Genomic DNA, 19,069 nt, shown 5'->3' on the forward strand with positions numbered 1-19,069 from the left:
TGAGAAAAAAAGAAATAAATTTATTTACAAATTATATGACAGGCACAGTGCTAAATACTCTAACATACCTTATCTTTTATCCTCACGACAGTCTTGCAAGACAGGTACAACTGTGTGATTTTGTTTGTTCATTTTTCAACAGATGTAGTAATGAGAATCAGGAACATTAGGAAATTTGTCAGGTGGCAATGTTGGGTTTGAGTCCATACTACCTGCCCTGAAAATGTATTTATCCTTTGGTAAAATTAGCGCTCAAACAGCCCTGAACATCAGCTCATTGCTGCTCTGGCCACTCTGGTCTCATTCCAGACAGGAAGAATTCACCCCGAACTGACATTTCTTGTTATCTGTAGTCTTTCATGTATTCCTTCTGATCTGGCTTCTGTCCCAATACTTTATTTAAATGGTTGTCATCCAATCTAATGAGTTTTTCTTTATCTTAACCTTTCCTGGCCTCTAATTTACAATTTAATAGTACTGACCATCCATCCTTGGTAAAAGCCTTTTCTCCCTTGACTTGAGGGATAACTGCATTATTACGGGTTGGCACATTTTTCTGTGACTTGTCTGTTTCTCATCCTGATTCTTCTGTTCTTTCCAGCTGTCTCACCCTGGACCTCTCGTGGAGTTGAGCGGGAGCCTGGCTATTCAGTGCCGTGCTGTCTCTCAAAGAAAGCATCTCTCCTGATTTGAGAAACTCTCTCTGCTGCCTCCTCTCTGTTTGTGTCGCTGCCCCCTTGCTGGAGCGCTGGCATTCTCTGTCCCCGGGCAATTTCACTTGTCAGCCGTGCCATCATCCAAATTAAACTTATTCCTGCAAAACCATGGCCTCCTTCTAAGAGTACTGACATTCTTTTGGTCTTCTGGGCATGGCGCTTTTCACAGTGAAAATATAAGACAGTCTACAATTAAGTGCCCTGGTAGCTCAGACAGTAAAGCGTCTGCCTACAATGTGGGAGACCCAGGTTCGATCCCTGGGTCAGGAAGATCCCCTGGAGAAGGAAATGGCAACCCACTCCAGTAGTCTTGCCTGGAAAATCCCATGGATGGAGGAGCCTGGTAGGTTACAGTCCATGGGGTTGCAAAGACTCAGACATGACTAAGCGACTTTTCTTTCTTTCCTATAATTAAGTGCTCAAATGTATATTTTGTCTATGACTTTTCCTCCCTTTTAAAACCAATTTCTGCAAAATTTAAGACGATTTTTGAACTTAAGTTTCTCTCACATCCAACTTGTCATCTGCACTATCTCTGCACCCTTCTCACTTAAAGGTAATTTCTTCCTGGGCTCCTAACTCCAGCCTCTCCCTGGACCATCCACCCAGAATGCTGAGTCATCTTTCTTAAATACTCTTCTCATCTTATCACTCATTGGAAAACGTGCAATCACTCCTTATTTCCAACTACATAAAATCTAAATGCACTAACTTGATGTTCTAGATCCTTTATAATCTGGGCATTTCTCCACCTATGCAGTCTTATTTCTTGCTCTGCTTTAACAATAATCTGCCCTGATAAAGTCAACCTCTTCACTCATTCAACTTCAATGCCTTTTTTGTACATCTGCCTCACCTAGAATGCCCTCAGTCTCAACTTGAATAAGGGTTCTTTTCATTCTCTGTATCTTTCTTGTTCACACCAAATCATCCTGCCCCTTCCTCCCTTTCAAACTTGCACATGGCTTCAAGCCTTGGCCCAGTGCACTTGAATATCAACTCTCCTGAACTACCTGGTGTTGATTCGCATGTATCATCCTTTAACTGTGCAATCAACTTTAAGCTACTCCTGAACAAAAATAGTGCCGTGTTGTTTACCCCCAAGAGTGTAGTGGTGTATATTGATTGATGCTGCTTAGCACTTTTAATCTAAATGCATATAGCCTGATAAATACAATGATTTAATATTAAAGAGTCATTTAAATATTAAAAAGTTTCTTGATTTACTTCTAATGGGACTTCAGAAGTAAGATTTTTTCACATATAAAAGTAATATATTAAATAAGTAAATATCCAAACTTTAAAAATAGATAAAGGAAGGAGTGATGATTTGCATATAGACACTGTGATTTATTTTAGATTTTGTCTAAAATCCTTTGACAATGTCTTTCCAGATGATGCATTGTGCCATAAATTGTCTCTTGACAAGGCTTGGAGGAACAGTGAATCTTAATGTTAGAAGCTACACAAAATTTTTGACTCATTCCTGTTAGAGATTATTTTGATGTGAAGACAGGGCAGTTGCAGTATCATTCATTACACCAGAGGACCCCCAACCCTTAGGCCATGGACTGGTGCTGGTCCATGGCCTGTTAGGAACCAGGCCACACAGCAGGAGGTGAGCAGTGAGCAAGTGAGTGAAACTTCGTCTCTATTTACACCTGCTCCTCATAGCTCTCATCACCACCTGAGCTCCGCCTCTGATCGGCTGCAGGATTAGATTCTCATAGGAACATGAGCCCTAATCCCCAAAGTCAAGGCAGAATATCCTGAGATTGCCACAGAACAGAAATAAGAAAGAAAGTGAAGTTGCTCAGTCGTGTCCACCTCTTTGTGACCCCATGGACTGTAGCCTACTAGGCTCCTCTGTCCATGGAATTTTCCAGGCAAGAATACTGGAGTGGGTTGCCATTTCCTTCTCCAGGGGATATTTCCAACCCAGGGATTGAACCTAGGTCTCCTGCACTGCAGGTAGATGCTTTAGTATAACAAATATAATGCATTTGAATCATCCTGAAACCATCTTCTACTGCCCTCCTCCATGGAAAAATTGTCTTCCATGAAACCCATCCCTGGTGCCAAAAAGGTTGGAGACTGCTCCTTTATATCATCGAAGAACAGGTCATTTAAACAATTAATAGTACTCACAACTTTCAGGACTTTATGTGTGGTAAAAACTGGAATACATCATGAAAAGTCTGGATTAGAAGACTCTTGTTAAGGAACATAATAGCCTTACCTTGACATAATCATAAATGCATCTTCGCAAAGTAGTTGCTGCCTCCAGAGCAAAGGTATGGAAGGTGAGTTTGATGAGTTTGTTCACGGGGGCAGTGATGAACCACACACAATATAAATTCTTGTCATACCTCCCATTAGAATCAGAATCAGGGGACGCAAAGGTATGATCTGAACCTGTCAGATAACCACCACATCCTTGCTGAGGCCCTGTGTTAAAACAAAAAAAGACACATCAATACGCAGAGCAAAGAAAGTGAATCTTAAATTTTATGTGGAGGATTTTTAAAATCATATAGTTTCTTTTTTCTGTCACACTTTGATGAACATTATCAGGTTGTTTGCAGGCTTCATCGAGCTTATGCAAGCGCGGGTGCCCCCTGCCTTAGCTTCTTTGTTATTTATTTCCTCTTCAATTACTGATCTGTCAGCCTCTTCCAACTCACATCTAGTTGCCTACAAAAGTGGGTAAACAGATATGGTCCTACATGCATTTTTACAATGCTTGATATGATTTACCGGAGTTTTTTCTACCCTTGCAAAATCCAATTTTATACAAAATAAAGTGTTTTGCATAACAAAACTGATGGAAACTGTGAACACGTTTTACCTTTATGTTCTGCTTTCATGAACACTATCAGACTGAAAACTGAATTTAAGAAGAATATCCCCCACATGCCAAGAAAACTGACTCTCAACATATCTTTTATTTAAATAGCCTGGTAAGAAGAGACTGAGAGGCATTTAACACTCCATTCCATTTAATATTAAACTGTACTCTATATTTGAGTCTTTCCTTTTCCAAAAATAGGGGGAAGCTGAAGAAGAGGAACTTTGAGAAAAATATCTACTTTGAAGTGAAAACTCTGAAATTCAGAATAAAAATACAAAAGAGATAAAGAATACTGTCAGTGCTTAGCTATGAAAAAAAATATGGCACAGACTCCTCAGAGCACAGGATTTAGTCTTTTCCACTCCACAGCCTAAGCTGATGCTTTGGAAAGGAAGAAAAACTTTATTGGTAATTTTTAAAGGAATACATGAGGCTGAATTAAGGTCAAAACAGCTCTAGGGTGAATGGAGATGAAATAGGCATTCAAAGTAGTATTCATAAAGCTTGCAATCTACACAAATACTCAGCATTACAAGTTGCATAGTTAAATTCACTGACACTGGTCTTTCATTTATTTATCTGTCTCATTTGTTAATACTAATATTAATGTTAATGTTAAAAGTGAAAGGGTTGCTTTTAACATTAGGGGGCGCTATGGTTCAGGACTTGGCTCTTGGCAGGAAAGGCAAACAATGGCTGCCGACATGGGATGCAAAAGCTATCAGACGCTCAGAGCGTTTTCCAGCATATGCGCCTTATTTAGTAAGTCAAGCTACCCTGTCATAGCTTCTAAGTCAAGTACAACTACAGATTATTTGCACGGCCAGGTGTTTCCTGGAGTCGACATGCTTCCAAACGCCCAGTCCCTGATATATCCATAAGCAGCATCTGGAACAAAATTATCCTGAAACCCTAAGCAATGCTGATCACTCTATTCCTATGAAAGTGAAGTGAAAGTCTCTCAGTCGTGTCCGGCTCTTTGTGACCCCATGAACTATATAGTCCATGGAATTCTCCAGGCCAGAATACTGGAGTGGGTAGCCGTCCCCTTCTCCATGTTATCTTCCCAACCCAGGGACTGAACCCAGGTCTCCCACATTGCAGGCAGATTCTTTACCAGCTGGGCCACCAGGGATTCCTAGGAAACAGGTCTGCAAAGTGAAGAAAAATAAGGCGATTGCATAGTTTTTGCTCCAATGTGGACTGATTGTTACCGAAGGCAACCACTTAAGCTTATTAAAAAGCCTGACGCGGAAGAACAATTACTAAGGGTATTAATGAATTGAGAAATTTATTTACCTATTAAATAATGTTTTGTTAGTCAAGGAAATATATTTATTACTTCTTCATTTTTATTGGTGTGTAGTTCGTTTACAGTGTTGTGTTAGTTTCAGGTGTATAGCAAAGTGAATCAGTCACACATATACATATATCCACTTTTTTTAGATTCTATTCCCATATAGGCCATTATGGAGTATTGAGTAGAGTTCCCTGTGCCATACAGTAGATTCTTATTAGTTACCTGTATTTATATTTAGTGTCGAGATGGGAAAAGATGAATGGTATTCCAATAGCAGTGATGTCATAAATCAATAATGATGATACCATTTAGAAAATCACAGGTGACATAAAAGTGGCAGAGGTGAATTTTGCAAGAAAGGGAAACTATTACTTCTGGCCAAGAGGATCCAGAATGTTCAAGGAGGAGATGACATTTGATCTGTATCTTAAAGGATAAATAGGACAAGAGCATAGAGAAATGGGGTTGGTATTGGCAAGTCCAGGCTAAAAGAGTTTGTAACCAAAGGTTAAGTGGACAAGGATTTACATTTATAGAATTTGATCTATAGACTTTATTCTATAGCTAGTAGGGATTCACTTGAAAGGTTTTTGATCAGAGGAGTGGTAGGGTCAGAATGAATGCACTTTCTCATCAAGTCCAACCTAGACATGTATCTGGAGGAGATGAAACCAGACCTGACGACGTGGCTGTGGTCTGGGCTGGAGAAAGTAGGGGAACTGCAGAGTTGGAGGAAACGGTTTCCTGTACGCAGGAAAACCAGACTGCTGGGCTTTAGTCTATTAATACATCAGCTCTAACAACTAAATGCTATTTTTTTAAAAACTTAAGCTATGTTTTAATCACCACTTGCTTATTAATTGTTACTAGTTAATAAGGATAGAATGACAATTATACTGAGCACTGCAAGTGCCATTATACACACTTATTGCTGATATATACAAGATAAGACACACACTTGTTAGATACAAGACTACTCCTATTGCTACTACTGCTACTAATGTCTTAAGAAAGAGACACCCTGCCTTCGGGGAATCCCAGGGCAGAATCTGCAGCTCGCTGATGTGCACTGGCACAGGCTTAGTGGGAGACTGCGGGATTCCGAACTCTTCAGTCTGTCTCTGCAGCGCTCTAGAATGGACAGAGTATATTTTTCTGTCCACTTGATGCTAGAGTTGACTATGTGACTTGCTGGAGACACTGGAATATCTGTGGTCATGAAGTAGGAGGAGCATATTTAAATATGCTGATGCTCTTTGGCTTGGACTTCTGTGCCTGTGTGATCCACCAAGAGCTCAGGCCCTGGGGACTTGCATGGGAAGCAGACCTGGCCCTAGCCTGTACTATAGAGCCAAACACTCAACTTGCATCTGGAAACAGGCAGGCAAACCAGCCTGAGATCCATAAGTAATAAAATGAATATTCCAGGTTTAAGCCACTGCATTTTGGATGGTCTGTTATACGGCATTATTGTGGCAATAACTGACCAATACAAAAATAGCTTTTTCCAGTTATCAAACTATAATAGAGTGCATTGACTCATAAAGTGAACACACAGAATAAAGAAAATGGAGAACTAAAATTATTGTCAGATAATCCTGGCCCAAATAGTCAAATAATTGAAGTAAATATAACATTATATGAGTGAGTTATATAATTCATATTCTATATATTCTATATTATATGAGTAAACATATTGTATGAATAAATAGTCAAATAATTGAGGTAACACAATATGATATGAGTAACTATCTTTCAGTGTTTGTGGCATAGGAAATGGAATGGTTATACTTGCTCTGATCCCCCACTTTGATATTTAAACATAGCATAACTGCTCTGTGCTTCTGCCTCTTCAAAGGCAAAATGAAAATAGAAGCCTATGTCTTTGAGGAAATATAAAGACAAATATTAACAAAGGAAGGGTTCTTTACCAAAAAGTACTATTGCCATGTTACTATTTCTGAATTTCAACAATAGTAGGATACAGGGGAAGAAAAAGGCAGAATTCTGTAACAATGAAATAGTTTCATATGTTTGTTTACTATATTCATATTTTAAAATTCCTTTTTTTTTTGAGATAGTCTATGACTTTAACCTTGACATGTTCTTTAGCATCACAAACTAACCATCTTCCTTGTTACTACTCATTTTTCTGCCGCCGAGCCAACTCCCACCCATCAGCAACTTCCTCGTCAGTCCAGTTGTGTCAGAAGCACTCTGGAAGACCCACTCTGTGCCAGAGAACAAATGTCACTCTGACCTCCTAACTAAAGAAGAAACACTTTCTACAAAAGAGCTCTGTCTTTAGAGAAAGGAAATGTTGGTTGGGCTTCCCTGGTAGCTCAGCTGGTAAAGAATCCGCTTGTAATGCAGGAGACCTTGGTTCAATTCCTAGGTTGGGAAGATCTCCTGGAGGAGGGATAGGCTACCCACTCCAGTAATCTTGCCTGGAGAATCACATGGACAGAGGAGCCTGGTGGACTACAGTCCGTGGGGTTGCAATGAGTCGGACACGACTGAGTGACTGAGCACAATGTTTGGCTAAAGAAATATTGGAAACACAAACTCATAGAAAGCATTGAGATCTGGGTCCAGATCTAGTTAATTAAAAATCAGTAACTGAATCTTCAATTGTCTCCCTCCAACTATGAAACTTCAGAGTGAAGTTTAAGCCAGAATAAATCTGATGATAAGAAATAGCTATCTTATCTAAGAGAAAACATCTGGAAGGCTTCAGTGGAGGCAGATACATTTCTAAACAATTATCTTGAGAATTGACATTTCTGCAGCTGACATTGGAGGAGGCTGACATTTTATAGAGGTCGTCTGGAAAGGATCTCCATCCATCTCTGGACAACCGCTACTCGGACAGATGGTGGTGGGCCAGCTGGACTTTCAGATAAGGATCGGCCTGACTTCAGGCATTTTCCTGTTCCCCAGGGTGTAGTTGAAGGGAGCAGAACATAAGCACAGGAAACAGAACACAAATGCATTTAAAGCTGGTGCCTTAGGGAAATGGGAGTTCCATAATCCTGTCTTTGAGTACATCTTACAATGATTTTCAAAGCTGCAGTGTATAATTTCTCTACAGCAGTGAATTCATTTAAAAAGTTCAACTAAGCTTCAGATGAACATGTCTTGTCTTTTTCACTAAAAGTAAATTGGAGTTGTTATTCTACTCCCTGGGCTTCCCTGATAGTTCAGTTGGTAAAGAATTCACCTGCAGTGCAGACCTGGGTTCAATTCCTGGGTCAGGAAGATCCCCTGGAGAAGGGAAAGGTTACCCACTCCAGTATTCTTGCCTGGAGAATTCCAAGGACTGTATAGTCCATGGGGTCGCAAAGAGTCAGACACGACTGAGCAACTTTCACTTCACCACTTCACTTCACTTCATTCTACTCTCTAACCCTAAACATCACTGACTCCAAGGACATCAGTTCAGTCACTCAGTTGTGTCCAACTCTTTGTGACCCCATGGACTGCAGCACGCCAGGCCTCCCTGTCCATCACTAACTCCAAGAGTTTACTCAAACTCAGGTCCATTGAGTCAGTGATGCCATCCAACCATCTCATCCTCTGTTGTCCCCTTCTCCTCCTACCTTCAATCTTTCCCAGCATCAGGGTCTTTTCAAATGAGTCAGTTCTTCGCATCAGGTGGCCAAAGTATTGGAGTTTCAGCTTCAGCATCAGTCCTTCCAATGAATATTCAGGACTGATTTCCTTTAGGATGGACTTGTTTGACATCTTTGCAGTCCAAGGGACTCTCAAGGGTCTTCTCCAACACCACAGTTCAAAAGCATCAATTCTTCAGCACTCAGCTTTCTTTAGTCCAACTCACATCCATACATGACCACTGGAAAAACCATAGCTTCGACTAGACAGACCTTTGTTGGCAAAGCAATGTCTCTGCTTTTTAATATGCTATCTAGGTTGGTCATAACTTTCCTTCCAAGGAGCAAGCATCTTTAATTTCATGGCTGTAATCACCATCTGCAGTGATTTTGGAGCCCAAAAAAATAAAGTCTCTCACTGTTTCCATTGTTTCCCCATCTATTTGCCATGAAGTGATGGGACCAGATGCCATGATCTTAGTTTTTTTAATGTTGAGTTTTAAGCCAACATTTTCACACTCCTCTTTCACTTTCATCAAGAAGCTCTTTAATTCCTCTTCACTTTCTGACATAAGGGTAGTGTCATCTGCATATCTGAGGTTATTGATATTTCTCCCAGCAATCTTCATTCCAGCTTGTGCTTCCTCCAGCCCAGCGTTTCTCATGATGTATTCTGCATATAAGTTAAATAAGCAGGGTGACAATATACAGCCTTGACGTACTCCTTTTCCTATTTGGAACCAGTCTGTTGTTTCATGTCCAGTTCTAACTGTTGCTTCCTGACCTGAATACAGATTTCTCAAGAGGCAGGTCAGGTGTTCTGGTATTCCCATCTCTTGAAGAATTTTCCACAGTTTGTGTGAGCCACACACATCAAAGGCTTTGGCATTGTCAATAAAGCAGAAGTAGATATTTTTCTGGAACTCTCTTGCTTTTTCGATGATTCAATGGATGTTGGCAATTTGACCTCTGGTTCCTTTGCCTTTTCTAAATCCAGCTTGAACATCTCAAAGTTCACGGTTCATGTACTGTTGAAGCCTGGCTTGGAGAATTTTGAGCATTACTTTGCTAGCATGTGAAATGAGTGTAATTGTGTGGTAGTTTGAGCTTTCTTTGGCATTGCCTTTCTTTGGGATTAGAATGAAAACTGACCTTTTCAAGTCCTGTGGCCACTGCTGAGTTTTCCAAATTTTCTGGCATATTGAGTGACCAAGGACATGAGTTTGAGCAAATTCCAGAAAACAGTGAAGGACAGGGAAGCTACAGTCCATGGGGTCACAAAGAGTCAGACAGGACTGACTGACTTAAATAGGCACTGCCTTAAATAGGTACCACCTTTTAAGTGTCATATTTATGTTTGCAAGAAAAAAAAATCTAAATTCTAAATGGTTTCTGTATCCTGAGTTAGGTTTTTTGTTTGTTTTTAGTAATTTCACTCAGATTGACTTACCTTAGACATCTCATTTTGAAACTCAGTCTATTTTAACATAGAATGTGTACTTAGTCCTGTAATATTTTGGGAAACATTAAGCTAAAATATTAACAGAAACATAATTTCAGAAGTTAATCATGAGCTATAGTCACAAGTAAAAGAGCAATGCAATGTATAGGGAATTTAGGGTAAGGAAAAGGATATCATTAACTTTTAATTTATTTTGCATTATTTTGGTATTACTGAAAACACTTTATGTATGTATTATAGTTTCTTCATGAAAATGAAGGGCACTTCATGAAAATCAGTCTCACCAACTTTGAAATTTTAAAAATGCCTTATTAAGTAATACATAGTGATATAATCATGTCAATTGATGCAGGAAGAGGATTCACAAGATCCAACATACATCATGACATAAACTAGAAAAATAGAAAGGAATTTTCTCAACTTGATAAAGAGCATCTATTGGATTGGTCAAAAAATTCATTCGGGTTTTTCCATAGGTTATTACAGAAAAATACAAACAAAATTTTTGACCAGTCCAATACAAAAAAAACCTATAGTTAACATGGTACTTAAGGATGAAAACTATATGCTTTCCTCCTAAGATCAGGAACAAGACAAGGATATCTTTTTCTCACCACTCATATTCAACAAAGTATTGGAAACTCTTGCTATCGTAATAGACAAGAAAAAAAAAATGCAGACTGCAGAGGAAGAAATAAAACTGCCCCTATTTGCAAATGCAGAAAATTCCAAGGAATCTACATAAAAATTCCTAGAATTAACAAGTGAGTTCAGCAAGAATTCATGATACAAGAACAATATACACAAAAGTCAATCACATTTCTATAAACTAACAATGAACATATGAAAAGTGAAATTAAAAACACAATTATTTTAAAGAAGATAAAATACTTAGGTATACACTTGATGAAATATATATAGAATTATGTGCTGAAAATTATAAAGTGTTGAAAAAAATTAAAGATCTACATAAATAGTGAGACATAAGTATTTATGGATTGGAAGACTCAATCTAGTAAAGATGTCAACTATTCCCCAAAATGATTCATAGTTTTAATTGTAATTCCTATCCAAACCCCAGCAAGATTTTTCTGTTGACATAAGAAAGCTTATTTTAAAACTCAAGATAATAGAACATTATTATCATCAAGGTAATAGTATATCAGTAGTACACCAAGATAATAGAACATTATTCAGGGCTAAAAAATGAACTATCAAGCCATGAAAAGACATAGTAATATACAACTTAATGTATGTTAGTAAGTGCAAGAAGCCAATTTGAAAAGGCTATATACTGTATGATTCCATCTAGATGACATTCTGGAAAAGGCAAAACTAATGAGACAGTAAAAGGATCACTTATTTTAAAATTTACATTGAAAGGCACAGGCTCTTGAATTGCCAAAACAATCTTGACAAAGAAGAATAAATTAGAAAGGATCAGTCCACCTGTTACTATACAGCTACAGTCATCCAGATAGTATGATATTAATGGAAAGTTAGATAAATGGATCAATGGAAAAGAAGAGAACACCCAGAAATAAGTTCACACAAATATGTCCAAGTGATTCTTTGTTATTTAGTTGCTAATTCGTGTCCGACTCTTTTGCAACCCCATGGACTATATAGCCCAGGAGGCTCCTCTGTCCATGGGGCTTCCCAGGCAAGAATACTGGAGTAAGTTGCCATTTCTTTCTCTTAGGAATCTTCCTGACCCAGGCATTGAACCTATGTCTTCTACCTGCTTGACAGATGGGATTCTTTACCATTGAGCCACTTGGGAAGCCCAAGTGATTCTTTACAAAGATGCAAAAGCAGTTTAATGGAGGAAAGACAGTCTTATCAACAAATGCTGACAGAGAATTTGGACATTCAGAAGCAAAAATTAATTTCAACCTAAACCTCAGATGTTAAATAAAAATTAGTTCAAAATGGATCCTAAACATAAATGAAAAATGTAAACCCGTGATACTTTTAGAGGAAATCAAAGTAGAAAATCTTTGAGACCTCAGAATAAGTAAAGAGTTCTTAGCCTTGTTATCAAAACACTGTACATAAAAGGAGAAACCAATATGCTGGATTATATCAAAATTAAAAACTTTTGTTCTAAGAAAAGCTCTGGTAAGAGGACAAAAAGGCAATCTATGGACTGGAGAAAATGTTTGCAAATCACATACCTGGAAAACACCCCTGCTGAGAATACAGGGAGAAGTCTCAAAAGCCAACAGTGGAAAAACAAATCACCCAGTTAGAAAATGGGAAAAAAATATGAACGTATACTTCACCAAAGAAGATATACACGTGACAAATAAAGCACATGAAAACTCTTCACCATTAGGGAAATGTAAATTAAAACCATAATGAGATATTAATACACATCTATCAGAATGGCTAAAATACACACACATATGCACACACACTCAGCGATAGCTCGTTGTAGAGTACCACAGTCCACAGTGGAATGAGCAGAGTGAGGGAACCCAGAGTATGGACCACACAGAAAGTATTCTGTAATGACTTTCTAACCAAAATGATAGAACACAGGTGACAATGAAATAGCATCTGAAAGTGCTGAATGAAAATAATCGGCAAACTGGACTCTATAGTCAGAGAAAAAAATTCCCACGAAATTTAAGACAGAATCAAAGTGTTTTCAGAAAAACAAAAGCCAAAAGACATTCTTACCAGAATATTTGATATAAATTTAACAAAGCACTAAAGGGAGTTCTTCAAAGAGAAATAAACTGAAGCCAGATGGAAGCATAGGAATTCAGGAAGAAAAGAACAGCAGCAATGGTAAATATTAATTACGTAAAACAATAGAAATGTTTTATATGCTTAAAACACATGTAGAATTTAAATAATTAAATAATTGCTAATAACAGCACAGAAGGCAGGAAGTGGGTTAATGGATTTAAAATGCTGCATTTGTCATGTCATGGTAAAAGGACTAGCTTTCAATTAGATTCTGATGAGTAAAGGGGGAATGTTATCATCTCTAAGGTAATAACTAAGAGAAACTGCATACATAGGTAATAGTATTTAAACGAGAGTGATAATTGATTAATTCAGAAAAGGTCAAAAAAGATAGAGAAACATAAGAACATATGGGACAAACAGAAAACAATACAGTGGTCTGTTTAAACCCAAAAATGTTAGTAATTTTATCAGATGTAAATATGATACATTCTCCAATAGAAAGACAAAGAAACCAAAACACAAATACATTCTTTGGAGTGTAGAAATGTTCAAAGTGGAGAGATTGAAAAATATGTCATGAATTGAAAGAAAGCCAGGGAAAGAAAGCTATACTAAGTCGGCAATAGTAGACATTAAGGACAAAAAGAAAAATGGACCTTTCAGAATGACATGAGTCAATTCATCAGGAAGACATAATAATTTTAAATGTAGATGTGCCACACATTACATTGCCTCAAAGTAAAATAAGACCAAAATTCTGAACTATATGGTCCTATATGGCTACCCACTGGATGACTTAGAGTCACCAAATTCTCCACACCAAAACCAAAAGTTCTTATTTCCTCCTGTGAAAGCTGGTCCTCTCCTGTAAGTTTATATTTGAATAGTGGTATCACAAGATATTGCCCAGAAACCTTAGTATCATCATGCTTTCCCTTTTCCTCAATTCTTATTCAAAAACTACTATGTCCTCTTGATTCTTCATCTTAAATGGTTCTCCTTTCAGCTTCTTTATTTTTGCATTATCACTGTTCTCATCGTCCCCTGCCTAAATGACTGCAGTGCTTTCCCAAATTTCCTTGGCCTAAAATGCTGCTCCTACTTCAAAACAGACCCTGAAGCTGGGAAAGATTGAAGACAGGAGAAGGGGACGACAGAGGATGAGATGGTTGGATGGCATCACCAACTCAATGGACATGAGTTTGAGTGAACTCCAGGAGTTGGTGATGGACAGGGAGGCCTGGCGTGATGTAGTCCATGGGGTCGCAAAGAGTCGGACACAACTGAACGACTGAACTGGACTGAACTGAACTGATCTGACTTCAGAACACCCTCCTCGCAGGTGCTAGAATGTGCTTCCTAACCCAAATCATATTAGGTCATAGGACTCTCCAGCCTCCAGACAACTGATGGTTCTATTTGCTTGTGATACACAGCCCACCACCTGCCTGTCTCTGCTGTCTGAGCCCCTACTGTCCTCCACCCGACACCCCAAAGCTTTACTAACAATGAGCAGGCCAGTCTGCAACCTCTGAAATGGGAAGCCTCTGCAACTTTGTACAAGCTTTTTCTTCTCCATAAAATGCCTATTTTCCCAACAAATGCCTTCTCAGCCTTCTGAGTTAATATTATTTGTATCTAAAATTTATTCCATTCTAAATGAGTGTCAGGGAACGTTTTAGTTTTCTCTCTACCACAGATCTATGAGGTAGTTACTATTGGTGGCCCACTGTACAGATGAGAAAGTCAAGAGGATAAGTGACTGTTCATGGTCAAACTTGCTGGGATGTGTAAAGACAGAGTCTGAACCTAGAAAGTCTAGCTCTAGGGCTTGCACTATGTTTATGAACCACTAACTATAATTCAGGGTTCATCATTCTCTGCAGTGCTTTCTGGAAGTCTTTTTTCCTGTGTTTTTTAAAAATTTTACTCAATACCAATGTACTTCAGATCCCTTTCTTCCTGCCTCTGCTGTCCTCTGCACATACTTCTGACAAAAGCATTTGCCGTGCATAATTTACAATTATTTCCTGACTCTTGAATAAGATTCTCAAAAGCAAGAACCTTGTTGAATTCATCTTTGTGTCCCCAAAGAAAAGCCCACTGCCTGCATAGTGAATGGTGAATGCTATTCAAGCAATTAAGGAATGCATAGAAAATATATAGATAGTTCTTACTGGATGGATCTTTGCTGTCTAATATAAGTTTATGAGGGGAAATCCTGGGACTAAATATATTTCTTGAATTACAAAGTTGTAACTATGTTGTAAACATATTATGTAATGTCATTATGTAATGTTATAATATGTAAACATATTATGCATGTGTTCATGTGTATGTATGTATATATATAACTTTTTGGTCTTGGGTATTAGCCTGTTTCAAAGCTAACTTAGTTGACTTTTGTGGCATATCTCATTGTGAAGAAACAATTAGCAGAACAACATCAAAAAATATCATCAGAAGATTTAAAACACTGCCAAAGGGGTAGTTTTTTGTAGGGAAATGCTAGGTCTGTTACTGAAGAAAATCCATTCTCCTAAATGCTGAATTTCAGAAGGCAGAGTAAAATTTAAAATTTGTAAAACTCCAGACACTCTAATGTGCAGCAACACTACTTAGAAGTATGACTTTTCTCATCATTGACAAAGTCAAAAGCTAGAAAAAAATTAGAAAATGTTTTATTTAGAGACAGCAAGATTAAGAGCAGTGTTCCATTCAATAGTCATAATATAGGTTGCAATAGAAAAGATGTGAAATTCATTAATCCAGGCCAAGTATACAATAGTGTCTAATAATGTAAAGAAGGACATGGAATTGTTTTGTTGTTCTCAATGATACATTAGATTGCACATTATAATAATATTTAAATTTCATGACTCTGATGGCAGAGCTTTTTAGTGGAGACAGAGATTATTTCCCCAGTTCTGCTCAAGATGTGCTAAGAGACCCTGCCAAGTCAATTTCTGTGTGACTCTGTTTCCCAGTTTGTAAACTAGAGTATATAGTAAGAATGCCAATCAGGGTTATAGCATAAAAATAAATGCCCAAATTCCTTAATTTTGCTGGAATTTTGAGGAAGTGAAAGTCACTCAGCTGTGTCTGGCTCTATGTGACTCCATGGTCTATACAGTCTATGGAATTCTCCAGGCCAGAATACTGGATTGGGTAGCCTTTCCCTTCTCCAGGGGATCTTCCCAGCCCAGGGATCAAACCCAGGTCTCCCACATTGCAGGCGGATTCTTTACCATCTGAACCACAACGGAAGCCCAAGAATACTGGAGTGGGTAGCCTATCCCTTCTCCAAGGGATCCTCCCAACCCAGGAATTGAACCGGGGTGTCCTGCATTGCAGGTGAATTCTTTACCAACTGTGAGCCATGAGAATTTTGCGAAATTTTTACTAAATTGGAGGCTATAATTTGGAGGTAGAGATTTTTGTTATATAGAAATTTATTACCCTTATATTCCAATGCAATTATATTCCACATACTTGTGCTAATTCTTTACCATTATGCTGTGCAAAGCTGATATGATAGATGTTTGCCAACATTAGAAAGATGATTGCTTTTCACTGTATGTGTGTATATGTATACATATAAATATAAGTATTACTTAAAATATAAATACTACAAATATACATTATGTATAATGTATTTATAATATAAAATAAATTCACATAAATATCACATAAATACTAAAATTTGCTATAATACATTATTTATAAACAGTATATTTTATTAAAATATATATTTTCCTTTCCTTCTGGTACAGAGGAAGCAGTGACTCTTACTACAATATTTATATAGTAATAGTAAATTAAACTAGCAGTTCAGATGGTAAAGAATCTGCCTGCAGTGTGGGAGATCTGGGTTCAATCCTGGTTTGGAAGATCCCCTGGAGAAGGGAATGGCAACTCATTCCAGTATTCTTGCCTGGAGAATCTCATGCGCAGAGGAGCCTAGTGAACTACAGTCCATGATGATTGCAAAGAGTCAGACACAACTGAGCGACTAACACACTGACATAAGTAAATTAAATGCTCTATTTAGGACTAGGTTTTCCAGAAAAACATCTATTTCTGCTTTATTGACAATGCCAAAGCCTTTGACTGTGTGGATCACAATAAACTGTGGAAAATTCTGAAAGAGATGGGAATACCAGACAACCTGACCTGCCTCTTGAGAAAACTGTATGCAGGTCAGGAAGCAACAGTTAGAACTGGACAACAGACTGGTTCCAAATAGGAAAAGGAGTACGTCAAGGCTGTATATTGTCACCCTGCTTATTTAACTTGTATGCAGAGTACATCATGAGAAATGCTGGGCTGGATGAAGCACAAGCTGGAATCAAGATCGCCAGGAGAAATATCAATAACCTCAGATATGCAGATGACACCACTCTTATGGCAGAAAGTGAAGAGGAACTAAAAAGCCTCTTGATGAAAGTGAAAGAGGAGAGTGAAAAAGTTGGCTTAAAGCTCAACATTCAGAAAACTAAGATCATGGCATCTGGTCCCATCGCTTCATGGGAAATAGATGGGGAAACAGTAGAAAGTGTCACACTTTATTTTTGGGGGCTCCAAAATCACTGCAGATGGTGATTGCAGCCATAAAATGAAAAGATGCTTACTCCTTGGAAGGAAAGTTATGACCAACCTAGACAGCATATTAAAAAGCAGAGACATTACTTTGCCAATAAAGGTCCGTCTAGTCAAAGCTATGGTTTTTCCAGTAGTCATGTATGGATGTGAGAGTTGGGCTTCGAAGAAAGTTAAGTGTTGAAGAATTGATGCTTTTGAACTGTGGTGTTGGAGAAGACTCTTGAGAGTCCCTTGGACTGCAAGGAGATCCAACCAGTCCATCCTAAAGGAGATCAGTCCTGGGTGTTCATTGGAAGGACTGACGCTGAAGCTGAAACTGCAATACTTTGGCTACCTCATGTGAAGAGTTGACTCATTGGAAAAGACCCTGATGCTGGCAGAGAATGGGGGCAGGAGGAGAAGGGGACGACAGAGGATGAGATGGTTGGATGGCATCACTGACTGGATGGACATGAGTTTGAATAAACTCCAGGAGTTGGTGATGGACAGGGAAGCCTGGTGTGCTGCGATTCATGGGGTCGCAAAGAGTCAGACATGACTGAGTGACTGAACTGACTGAACTGACTGACAAATTGGAAAGCAGGCAGAGTCAAATGAGAAGATGAGAATGAAGAAAAATATCAATAGCTCTATCTCTCCAAAGAGTGAGAAAAGAAATGACTTGCTTTTGAGAAAACTCACCCCCAAAATCTCTCATCATCCTGAGTATGTTGACTGATCTAAGTGGAAACCAAGTGGGCAGATTAGGAAAAGGATGAATTTAGGAGACAGTCCTACCTGATTCCAAGGTTGGCTTTACCTCTTACAAACTCTTTGACTGCAAACAAAGTACTTAATCTCCTAACTTCTCTTTTCCTCCCTTGGAAAATGGGACAATCCATTCTGTCTCATGGGTGGTTGTGTGGATTAGATGAGCAAACCCATGCAAAGCATCTCTTGTAGGAGCTTAGTGATGGGTGGACAGCCAGGACATCTTCACCTGGGAGTGAGCTGAAATTAAAGCTCCCACACATAGGTAACAGAACAAAGAGAAGAATATAGTCCCTGATAATGTTTTATCTCTAAACAACTGATTTACAACCAAAGAATCTTCTTCAGTGTTTATGCTGACCAGGCATAAACAAGACAGTCTGCTTGTATGTTCCTGGAAATACTATATCAAAGCCAGGACCAGTGAATAAGGATAATGATTATTACAGGAAACCCTATGCTTATAAATAATTTAACCCCAAACACCCAGTTGTCTGATGAGATGGGCATTTTTAGAAGGGCTGGAGTGGTTTTGGATATGCAGAATAACTGTTTGCTAGCTTCTTGTTTTTTTCAGTGCTTTTCAAAGTGTTATCTTATAATTTACTATTAACTCAATTTTATCACTGGGATTGGTTTTCACAGTACCATCTGGTTTTATTTTCCCGATGACAACCCTAACCTTCGAGGGGCAGCAATATGATCATTCAAGAGGGAGGTGGAGACTGAAAACACAGACTGATATTGGAATACATTTTAATAAAAATCTTTCCTTTTATTTTGTCTGATCTGGCACTTTACTCCAATTTACTTGCTTTGGTATGGTTTTGGAGAACTAAGCATTTGGTGGTTTCTTTATCATAGTCCCACATCCAGGGCTCAGCAAAAAACCCTTGTCAATAAAACCCACAAAGGAGAAACCTTGCCTTTGACATCATCTCCCAAGAGGAACCTAATCACCAGTGAAAGTTGCAGTACTTAAAAAAGAGCGGAAATAAGCTTAGTTGAGCTTTCTGTAAATGGGTTTACAATTTCAGCTCATCTCATTGTCAGACTTCATCAGAGGGAGCAAATGAC

General features: G+C 38.4%; 1 protein-coding gene across 4 annotated transcripts in view; it reads right to left on the reverse strand.

The window, feature by feature from the left end:
- CUBN (cubilin) overlaps positions 1 to 19,069 on the reverse strand; it is a 279,652-nt gene that overhangs the window by 20,015 nt on the left and 240,568 nt on the right. For all 4 annotated transcript variants that reach the window (XM_043882924.1, XM_043882921.1, XM_043882920.1 and 1 more), the window contains one exon: positions 2,956 to 3,164. In XM_043882924.1, coding sequence (XP_043738859.1) covers positions 2,956 to 3,164 — 209 coding nt within the window. The remainder of the gene's footprint in view (positions 1 to 2,955; positions 3,165 to 19,069) is intronic.

Source organism: Cervus elaphus, chromosome 23 (genome assembly GCF_910594005.1).
Source record: "Cervus elaphus chromosome 23, mCerEla1.1, whole genome shotgun sequence".
Taxonomy (NCBI): domain Eukaryota; kingdom Metazoa; phylum Chordata; class Mammalia; order Artiodactyla; family Cervidae; genus Cervus; species Cervus elaphus.